The 12,737-nt window shown below is 42.4% G+C and overlaps 1 protein-coding gene across 1 annotated transcript; it reads right to left on the bottom strand.

Moving 5' to 3' along the window:
• Positions 1 to 3,694: 3,694 nt before the first annotated feature.
• On the bottom strand, positions 3,695 to 6,663 carry myl13 (myosin, light chain 13). Its single transcript, XM_041948316.1, has 5 exons — positions 6,505 to 6,663; positions 4,967 to 4,994; positions 4,458 to 4,607; positions 4,188 to 4,361; positions 3,695 to 4,094 (listed from the first exon to the last, which is right to left on the bottom strand). The coding sequence occupies exons 1-5, from the start codon at positions 6,610 to 6,612 to the stop codon at positions 3,988 to 3,990; spliced, it is 567 nt and encodes a 188-aa protein (XP_041804250.1). The 5' UTR covers positions 6,613 to 6,663; the 3' UTR covers positions 3,695 to 3,987.
• Between the last annotated feature and the right edge of the window lie 6,074 nt (positions 6,664 to 12,737).

The raw sequence follows: 12,737 nt of genomic DNA, 5'->3' as shown, positions 1-12,737 counted from the left end.
ATTTTTGCTTTTCATGCCGAAGGTCTCGTGTTTTCCAGGGAGCTTGTAAACAAATATGATCTGTGTTGACAGATTATAGGATGCATTATGTCTGTTCAGTTACACTGGGCAATCTGACATTAGATTCAGATTGCACTAATGGGATCTGTTTAGTTGATTCATTTGCTGTTTATCCTCCTCTATCTCCAAGCACTGTGTGAAATAAATGCAACAGCCTTTTAATGACTCAATCAAATCATCATTCTTATAATAGAGTAGACTCAGCTGCACTGTGGCATGTAATTGTCTTACTTGTAAATATAGTTCACAGCAATGGAAGTGAAGAACCCTGAGAGAGTGCCTGCTAGGTTATGTAATATGAATGTGGATACAGTTTCATACATCTCAGGCTGGGCTGGAGTGAAGTGGAGCAGAAAGTGCTGTCTGTGCCCAGAACCCTCAGGACGCGATGAGTTATACATCCCCAAACAATTAGCTGAGGCCCTGATGCAGCCTAATAAAGGCTTATTGTGACAATTAATGCTGTTGATGGCTGACAACAGTCTGAAAGGCGGACAGCGGATGTGACATTCTGGAGTGTACTATTGCCAGAGGCGGGAAGCACATCTGCACTTTGCTGTGGATCGTTTGCCCCGGGCTCCTCCGCCTCTATATTAAACTGCATTTCACCAGTCATTACCTCAGCTGAGCCATTACAATTTTAACAGTGCATCATTATTTCTAATAATATGATGAGGTGTTTCCTACTATGTATCAATTTGAAAAGAAGAAGAACTGTGTTAAGGTTGATAAGGTAATATTTCCAGTCGTGGGATTATTGCTTTAAGAAAGGACGATTTCTGCCAGAACACAGATCCCGAGCGGGATCGTGTCAATTTTACACATAAAGGTCAGTTTATTTGTCATTGGGAGCATCACTGTTGCTGTGTTGTATGTGTCTCTTGAGGAGGTTTGTCAAGTCTGACAACAAATATGAAATACTGTGGATAAATTAATAAGCTAGTCTTGCATCGGGCTGTTAGACTAATTGAAAACAGCCAGGATCCAAGAAATACTGAGGTATCCCCCCCGCCCCAAGTGTCCTTCATTTCCACACCAATCCCAGATAATTCTGACTAGACAACATATTCATCTCATTTGTTCAGTTGTTCCAATTCAATTTATTGTTTTTCTACCGAAAGCATCAAGCACTAAACATTGTTTACTCACTGCAAGAAATACAGTTTGGGTCAGTAAACAGTGAATCATTATTGATTTATTCATTTCGTTGGCTTAAAAGCAGTCAAATTTAAGTATATGTTTTGTAATGGAATGTAATCTCCTGTGAAGCTGCTAAAACTAAAGGGTCGAGAGGGTCTCACAAAATATATTCTTGGTTGCATTATGGGAAATGTAGGATGGAGCGTTTTTGGAGCTCGACCCAAAAGGCCTAAAGCCAAGTTTAAGAAAATGAAAAATCAGTCAAGAACCTCTTTAACTGCTGATTTAGTCGGAAGCTTCTATTGTGCAGTTCAGGTGCAGCATCACAGCCTTTAAGTTTACTATAGTAACAATAGAGGTAAAGTGTCACCGTTAAATCATAATCAATTGATCCTGATTAATGTATACTCCATTACTTACATGAAAGCAGCATGACTGCAACAAGCACCTGTCGCCAACAAATCGTCCACTAATGATAAACATTATTAAACTGACGCTCTTTATAGAAGTATAATGGGCTTATTTTATGTCTGTGACACTAAAGCTGAGAGTCAGAGGAATGCCATTAGAATAATATACCATAGCACAATCCTGAGGCTAATAAAATGCACGGTGAACGCTGAATATATCCATCCATCCATTTTCTATACACAGCTGAATCCTTTGCAGGGTCACAGGGGGGCTGGAGCCTATCCCAGCTGTCTCTCGGGCGAAGGCAGGGGACACCCAGGGCAGGTCCCAGCCTACCACAGGGCTACACATATAGACAGACAACCAAGCACACCACTCATTCACACCTACGGACAATTTAGAATTAGCTGAATATATCTCTCTAATTAATCAAATAAATCAAGTCTAACCACAGCATGTGAAAGGAGAATGTTTCATTTCAGCATTTATTTTTCCCCTTGTAAGGATGAGCCTCTGGGACCTATGGTTAAGTGCGATTAAAGTGCACTTTAACAAGAACAGCACTGCTGTTTACCTGGAATCGCATTAAGGAAATGATTCCATTACGATACAGCCGGTTTGCTGAATAACTCAGGCCGCACAGAGTCAAAACATCTCAACAACCACAAACTGGTGGCATCCTGGAGGTCCAGTGGAAAACTGGCTGTGCACAAATAAAGGTTATATATATAGCCTGACGCCAGGGCTGGAAGAGGAGCACTGACTGACAAAGATTATGTGGTCTGATGATGGTCAGCAGAGAAGCGCATGAAAAAGCTATTTGTGGTGAACATGAAAGTCTTATTAATGCTAGAATTGGAGTGGATTTGTTTTTCGAAATTAGTTTATTCCCTAACGAACTGGTGGGCTAGTCATCAAAGGCTCATGCCAAACATTGCAAAAACCCTCAGAACTTTAATATCATTTGAAAAAGTTTTAATTATAGTGTGGACTATACCCTGCAATTTTGGGGATATGTGCATAAAATGATTCGCAAAACATCTACAATATTTGTATTTTAAGCAATGTTGCAGCTTTTTTCAGTGTAAACATCATATAGCTACATATAGCTACCACAGCTTCGATGACGAGTTGAAACAAGCTAATGTGACACTAGACTGACGTCATTTTTTTAAACTCAAAGCTATTTGAGGGGAAATAAAAGGGGACGACGTGAGCCAGCATTACCAGCCTCTAGCGACCTCTTTGACATGTTATAAACATGAACACACTGATATTAGCTGTTCCCGTTAGTAGCAACCAGTCTGGCCTATAGCAAATAAAATGATATTTCATGAAAAGCAGGTCTTTTAACAACATAGCAGTTAGCAAACCACCGGGAGCTAAGTGGTGGCATGAAACACCAAACTATTGGGAACGGCGTTCTGTTTTGAGGCACCAGCTGGAAGGATGAGTTATGACAGGTGAACATTTGCTATGCTCTCGTTTATATGTTGAAAACAGGACTGCAGCTTTCAGTCTGTATTGAAATAGTCAATAACCTGAATCAGGCTTTCAGGATTCTTCAGTCATTCAGCAAAGGAATGATATGTTGTCCCCACACAGTGTTTGCTGAGGCCCTATAATTAGAATGAAGAGTTATTATTTGAGCAACAGCCCACTCTGCTGGTAGGTGAGGGGAATTACTACTACAAATGCCACTCAGATGATGGATCCATTAATTCAATCTGTGTATGAATGCATGTATTGTTATACATCTTTTGACCCTAGCCAGTTTTTTATGCATCAAGAGTTTGCCTTTTTTTTTTTAAACTCTTGTCCTTGAAGTTGAATTTTGATCTTCATTACAAAAGATCTGATGTACAGCTGTGGGTGAGATTTTGTAGTTTGTATACAGAAAGTTGAGACACTGACTCAATACTGACATTTTGTTCTTGGTCTACATACTTAACTTTTTTTCTTTTAGTAATTTTCTTTTAGTATAATAAAAAGAAGAACTACAGTCTGGAGCAGATGAGTGATATAACTTTGCAAACTCCCATGGAGGATACAGACAATAAACCACAGCTAGGCAGCATCACTTTGCAAAAGAGAACACCACCAAAATGAATTTATTTATTTACCCTGATTTACAGTATTAACAGGGGTATCGTGCAACGTGTGCACAGCATTCACACATGCGGTCTTAGAAAAACAAGGTGAAATACTGATGAGATACAAATCCCTCTGAGACGCATGGAAATGAGAAATGTACAGGATGGGATTGACACAAACATAAAGATCTTGTGTGGTCAATAATTCAGGGTCAACTCATTTCTGACTCATATTGATTGATGCAGAGAGACGTAGCACCAGAGTGACAAAGAGGTATCCTTTTTACGATGCCATAATGTGTTTCACAAAAGCTTCATAATTTATGCAGCCGTTAGCATCCTCTTGGTTTTGCATTAGCTGCTCCACCTCGTCCTCCCGCAACTTCTCACCTGTGGTCCAAGAGGAAGAAACCAGGACAAGTGTCTGCTCAGTAAGCAATTATTGCAGCTTTAGAAAATCTGTTTGTGGTGGGACTGACTCACCCAGTGTTGCCAGAACGTGCCTGAGCTCAGCTCCCATGACTGTGCCATTTCCCTCCTTGTCAAAGACCCTTAGACCCTCCACAAAGTCCTCGAATGTTCCACGGTCCTTGGCCTTGCAAATGTGTTGGTGTATGGGCAGAAACTGGTCAAAGTCAAGCATCTTGGTCTGCATGTCTGTGGAAAATTCAGCGCAGCGTATTAACACCAATCTGACTGTGGGCGTAGACAACAGGGGAATCACTCCTCACATGGCCTGTGCATGCAGCTCACCTTCAGCCTTGGGCTTGCCAAGGACGTGCATGATCTCTGCCTGGGTAGGATTCTGGCCCAAAGCCCTGATTAGATCGCCACACTGGCCGTAGGTGATCTTCATCTCGTTGGCTGGAGTCCTGTCAAACAGCTGAAAAGCATCTTTGAAGTCTGTGAACAGAGAGAAAAACAGCATTTTGATTTCTACTCACATCACTGTAATGCAGATGTGCATGCAGCCTATGAAGAAAGGCCTTGAAGATGCTGAGCAGCGATGATACATAATGGCATCTCTGTGCTGAAGAGTCAAACTTTAATGTCTTAACTGACACGTGTCTTCCTCCTTTCAAAGGCATAGACTTAGATGGACGTGTTAACGGTAAAGCATAAAAGCATACTGCTGCATCATCAGCTGTTGCTGAACATTTCTTCCACACTAATGGAGAGCCTGATCACACAAACCACCCATTCCCTCTATAAATAGCTGGCAGTCCACGCAACACAAATGACAACTGTAACAACAACCTTACCCTCGAGTTGCTCAGGGGTGAATTCCAGCTGAAACGTACAAAGCAAACAAGGCGGTTAGACGCCGCTCATCATTCAGGAGTAAAAACAGTTCACAAGGCAAGTGAATGGGCGGACAGCAGAGGTAACAAGTTCAAAGAAACTAAAGATCAAGCCGGTACGCATGACCCCTGACTCTGCCTCCACCATTATCGCGCCATTCCTACAGATCAAGTTACGGTTTGCATCTGTTCCCATCACAGTGCATTGTTTATCACTGACCTTGGGTCTAACACCCCCTCCTTACAGTATGTGTATTGTCTGCTACCGTCAAGCTGCATTTGGGGTTATTTTTAGACGCAATATGTGCCAAACATTTGTTGGTAGCTGTAAACACCAGAGGGATGTAACAAACAATCTCGATCGGGTTGATAATTCACAAGCCAGTGAACACACTGGATATTTGCAAAGAAGACTGAATGAAGTTCTGCTCAGTTTTATGTAGAACAGCTCAACATGTGCTGCTAATTTATCAGCCACTTGTTGAGTGAAGCATTAAGGTGGATCAAAAGTTTAATGGGGACCCTGCTGAGAACTTCTTTACTTTACAGTGTGACAAACGCTTTACAAGATCAACACAGTTTTTCGAAATATATATATTTGATTTTATTTTTTCTAACAGCTGCAGATGTACGATATGCCAAGTCAGTTTTACAACCTGCACTGCCCTCCAGTTTAATGTGTTATTCTAAATCTAAGAATAAATCTTTGCTAAATTGTCCATCCATCCACAAATGTTGACTATTTATAGTCCATGTGTATTTTGGACTCCGGTCAGATAGTGCCCCCAGTTTCTGTCTGATGTGTGGATATCTACAAACCCCAGCCCCTCCATGGAGCTCTGTAAAAATATTATCCAAACACTTATCTAAGCATGTTTAAAGATGGATGGCGATGGGTATAATTATCTCTATTTTTCTTCCTCCCGGTTTTTCCACCCTTTTGCCCTCAGAGGAATGGTGCGGGTGGTCTGCTATTCGCAGACATAATGAAAATCATATTTTGTGGCTTTAACCGCGCTCCATTGTAACATGGCGGCTCGCTCAACCAGGAAAACATTTACCCATTGAAAAGGGGCCAAGTCAGCAGAAGATCTTTCCATGATGTCTGGTATCAGCTAGCTCCACTCTGAACCTCTGCCTGACTGCACGGCACACTTTGTTCATGCATGTCTGATGTTTGACGAAGAGCTGAACGAACTCTAGATATTATAAAAATTGCCACCATAAGCACGGCCCATTCAAACGGCTGCGCAGTCCTGCCTTGCTTGCACTGCCAACTTTAGGTCACAGGGGGTCTCTGATGCTCTTTGAACACCAGCTTGGCTGCTAACCATTGAGCTTATAAGTAACAGCACATAGAAATGAACAATTTTAATGAAACATTTTCAGTTTGACTTCCAGGGTGAGTCATCACTGGTCCTTAAAAAGCTCTAAAAACTTGATCAATCTACAGCAGTTTCTCTACATTTCTTAACATTGCTGTGTTTGTTTTGCTTTACCGTCACTGATGTGGGGTCAAACTCCGGGGTCTTGGGGCGCTCGGGCTCTGGGGGCTTGGGGGGGGCTGCTGCTGCGGGTTTCGGCTCTTCCTTCTTCTTAGGGGCCATTGTTTGAGGCTCTCAGGAGACAATGGGGAGGACTGACACGGCAGAGGGATCCAGCACACTGCGGATGGAGGGGGCCCATTTGGGGCTTGGTCCCTTTATCCACTGTCCAGAGGTGTCATCTCCACCCCCCCCCCCTCCATGTCCAGCCACACTGCCAACAATAGGGGGAAGACTATAAAAGGATATGCCTTTGTGCTTCTATTTAAGACAAAGGCTGTTGTTGTGTGTGTGTACATCATCAGGATATGGATGATGCAAAACTATATCAGCTGAAATCCCAGGCCGAGATATCTCCATCAGCACAAGTGAGACCTCATGTAACGTCCCTTATCTTGCACTGTTGACCTTGTACAGTGAAGTGTAGTGGTTATTAGTGAGGAGGGGAGAAAGAAAATGATGATTGCTGGACAAGAGGGAGGTGAAGTTGTTTAAATCACAACGATAATGAACTGCATGTCCCAAACACTGATTATTATTCATATGTGCAACCAGAGAGAGCGTATTATTGACTGCTGTGCCAGGAACATCCTTAGTGACGACCATTTATCTGGTCTGATCAGAGGGATTTGCAGGGCATTAAATTCAAATCCCCCCAAAATAGGATCCACAGAATGTTGTTTCTGTCTGATCTCGCACTTTCGAGCGTGGCTACATGTGAACGAGCCTCTCGTGAACTCAAGAAAGTAATCTGGGATGACACTAAGTGCCACTTTATGAGGCTGCCATTCACACTTGAGTGGAGACGGAGGTTGTGGGAGCCAGGGTGATGCTTTTGGTGTTCGTATTGTTATGAAATAACGATCGCAAGAGCGCGACTAACTCAAGCATACATTTAATTTATTTGCAAATGAATTGCGAGCAGAGGAGCCTCCAAAGGTCATCCTTGAGACTCGCTTTAGAATCACAGTTGGTTTGGTTTTTAGAATTTACAAATGCCTAAAACGATAAAAACACATTATCTGACATCAACTTGCTGTTGGTGTGTATTTATGTATGTTTCCTGCATCATAAACTGCTTCTCTATGACATTTTCTGTATGATGCCTTGCTATTATTGCAATTAATCAAAGAAAATCCTGGCATAATAAGTGCTTAGAATGATACTGACATGTTACTGTATATGCAGTGTGTGTTAAAAACAAATAGTGTGTAAAAGTGACAAAAAGCCACTAAATCAAAGTGTCACCAAACATGATGTGCTCCGTCTCTTTAGGTCACAGAAAGCTCATTTAGATTTCATGACAGCAGGTAAGACTGAAGTCATAGGTAATAATTATAATAACTGCAATTATGAGGACTGAGTCACTTAGTTGACAGCCCACAGTCTTGGAAGACTAAACATGGCTTATATGAGTCAGTGAAACATTGTTTACTGTAGCTACAGGCTCACAGTTTGGGTGAAGTAGGTACAGTCTGAACTGAAAAGGGCTTTTTTGTGTGCAGCAATCTATTTCGATTTTGTGTCTCCTGACATATGGATGAAATATGATCCATCCATGAATAAATGAGAGTGAAAGCTAAAAAAAGAAAACAATTTTCCTCCTTCAACCTCGAAGGCTTGATGGAGCTGACGTGAGTGTCTCACTTTGAACAGCCATTAACAATACACTCACACAAATTTTGTTCTTGATCTTTCTTATTCTTGATGTTTTATGAAACTTTCATCTTGCTTCAACGTGTCCAGTACATTTTTCGCCCCCTTGATAGATCCATCATCCAGAATATCCTTTTGTCTTTGCACTGACAGATGTTACTGGACAGCTGCTCTGGTCTTGTATTCAAAGCATGAGCTCCCACCCATCTCATGAGACAAAGTGACAGCCAAGCAACTCAGTAGTGGCAATTCCACATACATTTGTCAACACTTATGTGACCAGAGACATGTGGGAACGCCCCTGAGTAGCAAATCTCAAATCTAATTTATTTCCTTTAAAAAAAAAAAAAAACACTGACTTTTTAAGGCTAAAAAACACTGGGCTAAAACTGACCCAGGATGGGGTCAAAAGAGCACCAAAGCAACACTAGGCTAACTTTACACAGTGCCCGTGGGGTGTGCTGACCCAGTGTTGGTGCTATTTTTTGTATTGATGTTGGATTACTGGATCAAAATGACCCCTCGGTTGGGTCATTTTCTACGCATGTCTACTCATTTCTACCTGTGTCCAGGGGTTGGCCTGCGGCAGCACTGGCTACCCCTGAAATCTGATTGTCCACCCCAAGTGCCATCCCATTGTCCTAACACATGATTGGTTGTCTGTCCTGTGAGAGGAGGTCCTCTGTTCAGCCTGTGTAGCCTACATGGTTGTAGCGTGGAGCCTACATGGACCTACCTGTGGCATGTGCATGTGTGTGTGTGTGTACTTCATGCCACCCCTGCATAAGTCAGTGCTCCACCAGGGTCAAAAAGTCTGGGTGCACCACTGTTCCTAAGCTTCAAGTCAAAATGAATACTGAATGAGCTGTGAGATCTCCTCTGCTCTGTCACGACAGGTTGGAAAAAACAGCCACTGGAGCCCGGACAGGAAAACGTCTCTGCAGTGATGATCACCCAGTTTAAATGCATGATTAAAACCAAATCTATCCATGTCAGTCAAACACAGATCTTTATTGGCCAACTGGAGGACTGAATCAACATTCTGGGGACTGACGTCAGACGTGATATGAGCTTTGGACCAAGATAGCAGTTCATATCATCACGACTTGTCAGTGTCAATTTGTTAAAAGGATTTGAAGAGATTGTTTTGTGATTTTTGCAGACTTTTTGACATGGCAGGTTGATATTGTTCATCGATGCGGGAGACGACACCGAACCTTAATCTAAGATCAAGAGAATCTCCCCTTTGAACACACACAGAAAAATAATTTGCTCGCTCTGCTTCTTTCGCTCTGGTTCACTGGGACCTGGTCTGCTGTGGCAGAGATCGGACATGAGAACATAAAATAATCACCAGATTAGTGCGTGCTGGAGGAATGATAAGTCATGGCAGCAGTTTGCTCCTCATTATTTTCAAACAGCACATGACCGGAATAGTCAGTGTTTGGCCAGAGCTAACCTACAAAGAGACGCAGACGGGAACTGTGTGTGTCAGTCTGAGTATAAATGGATTCAGCACTGCATAGCTCTGCGCCAACCCCCTTCCAGATCCCACCAGGTGATTGCCATTGACAGGCTGCAGCAGCAATTCACAGCATGACCAACCGCATAGAATCAAGCTCTTAAAACATCCAAGACCTGTGCAGTTTGCTATTTTGGAGTCAGTCCCTTGTCTGGCTGGTATGTGCCTTGGAAAGCCTCCAATCTGTGTACAATGCCAATTGTTACTTGGACCCATCAGATGACCTTCAGTGCAGCTGTAGCCTTTGCTCTGTGGTGCTATTATAGCCTGATAAAAGCAGGGCTGGCATAAAACTGCTAAGAGAAAAGAAATTAGTGCAATTCAGTTGTTATTTAACCAGCTGAAAGACACAAAAGCAAGAAATTAAAATCATTAATCAAGAGGACGAAGTGTCAGTGCCATTCAGCAGTTCAATTCTGAGTCAATATGTGTCACCTGGCTGTGTGTGCTGTAGTGAGTGGCCAATATGAAATCCAGCGAGGGAAGACACAATGAACGCTACTTTCAGAGGAAAGAGGTGGGAGGTGAAAAGGACAAACACCCACAAATCTCGACGGTGATTACCTCTGGGCTGTCTCCAACGCTTGAATTATTCATATGAAAATGACGTTAATTGCTTATTTCCACAGCTTTTTGAGCATGTGGGCTAACTGCAGCCACGGCACGCTTCTAAAATTAGTTGCTCATGAGTATTTAATAAGGGGTACCTTATACATTATATAATTGACATTATTTAACACATTTTGCCAGTAAAGATTAATAATAAGAAATAAAAATACTCCTTAGTTCAGCCTGGTTCATTGGAATTAATCAAGTGTCACACTGTGTGAGTATAAACATTGCCAAAAATGCCAATTGATCTGGTTGAATTAGCATTCATCATTTGAATACCAATTAGATGTGATATCTTGCAATGGGTTTCATACAGAAAATGTCCAATTACTCTTATAAAACCTGACATATGTTGACATACGTGATTAAAAAGGTTGAATTATGGATTTAAACTCAGCTTGTATCTATCTGTCTTGTAGCTTTAATGTCACAGAGGCTGTTGTTATCTGGCTTTCAAACACCAGTTTAGCGACCTGCCAATCAGTTTGGAAGTGGTTCCCGTCTCTGTATGCACGTTTAGATTACTCTAAACTGCAGCGTTACGTGCCTGCAGTGCTCTATGACTGCATTAATAAACAGAAACTCCCCCGTGGCTCCGGAGCTGGGGCCACACCATGATCATTTACCAGCATTCGGGATATAGTGTGTCCAAGCGACATGTTCATTATCAAATCCACAAGGCGGTCAGTGAACTGTGCAAGCATGTAATTATACTGTGCCCCGTCCAAGTCGGTCCTCAGGTGGTATCCAGTTTAGTGTGTAGAAGCGGTGAAAGTGCCAGTCTGAGCAGGCTTCACTCCAACACAGACTGCTGCCATGTTGTTTGGCTGAAACTTTTATTTAGTAAAGATAATATAAACACTGTTTTTCGGGGCGACTCACAGCAGGATTTCCGTGAAAACATTTTTATACCAAACAGCTTACCCTCAATAAACAACATTTACGCTTTTCCTGTTTGCGTGTGCATTCGTGTGACTGAGACAACATGTGATTTTGTGACGCTTCAACAAATGTTTGGTGCCATCGATGCATCCCTCAGTGTGCACAGGCCGGAAAGTTCATGCATCCAGGATTACACGCTGAATGGTAATTAGGGGGAAGTATTATGTGCTCAGGGGCTGGGTGTCGGTCTGCAGGCCCAAGTTCTAAGTTGTCAACATCTGTGGTGTCAAACACCAGCTGAGCCACAGCGCCCTCCTTTGGCCACAGGGACTGAATGCTATCACTACAAACAAACCTTCCTTTAAATTTAGTTGATTTGTCTTTTTTTTTTCCTTGTCTCACTTTTTCCTACATTTTTCACCTTGGATGTTGTTTTTGTTCCTTTTTTAAATCTCAGTTAACATGTGTTTACATGCAGAAACTTCGAGGTCATTTGGACAGTCGGATGCTGAGCAGCATCACTGAATCACTCACATCCGAGATAACCCTGTGTAAAAGTATCCTCACGTACGATAGATGACACATCACGTTTATTTGATTAAGAGCTCATTCTCCCTGTTCTCTGTGTTATTATCTGCCACGAACAGCTCTGTTACAATCATGAGTCGATGAGGAAAGAAGATCCGTCCCCGTGGGGACATTCAGCTCCTGAGTTTAGCTTAGCAGGGCAGTAGGCAGCCCCTCTCCAGCACACAGCGACCACCAGAAAGCCCTTGCTGCGAGGCGACAGCGCTAACAAGTCTAAGTCCCTGTTGGCAAGCGCTCGTTTATTCTGAAAAGACTCGCCGGGTCGTGATCTCCGCACAGTGCAGAGGCAGCACTGCACAACACGGACCTGTTTTGTGTAATTTTCTTTATCAGTTATTTCATGTTTTACTTTTTCTATTTTTTGATTTGTGTACATTTTGATTTACTTCAACTGAAATAGTCACACCACAGAACCCTTTGTTTGTTTGTTTTTGTGTAATTGCACCACCGTTTTGTTGTTTAAAAGCACCTCAGCACACCTTGTTAGCATGTTCCTTTGATGCATTTTTGAAGTTACTTGAGAAGTTAGTTGAGAAGCGTAATAATAAAATTGAAAAATAGAATGAAAAGACCAGTGTGTAAGATTTAGAGGCACCTAGTGGTGAGGTTGCAGATTGCAACCCTCTCACCTGCCTTTGAAAGAGAACGCACGGTGGCTGCGACAGTCACTAAACGCATGTCTGTTAAACATTAAATATCCATTTCCATGTTCTACTTCTGCTGAGTTCTGCTAATAGATCCCTCTAAATCTTACACACTGGTCCTTTAAACAAGTTTTCTGTTTTTAAAAAAGCTCATTCTGCCCTGCTTTCAAGCTTTTAATTAGATTTTTCCTAGTAAAACTCCTAAAGCTCGGGTGTTCTGGTAGCTCAGTGGGACCTCGTCCCACGTGACCCCGCTGAGTCCTTACCACAGCGGCCTGGGTTTG

Source organism: Chelmon rostratus, chromosome 12, assembly GCF_017976325.1.
Source record: "Chelmon rostratus isolate fCheRos1 chromosome 12, fCheRos1.pri, whole genome shotgun sequence".
Classification (NCBI taxonomy): domain Eukaryota; kingdom Metazoa; phylum Chordata; class Actinopteri; order Chaetodontiformes; family Chaetodontidae; genus Chelmon; species Chelmon rostratus.
The sequence above is the reverse complement of the archived record's forward strand: the minus strand, read 5'-3'. Positions and strand labels throughout refer to the sequence as shown.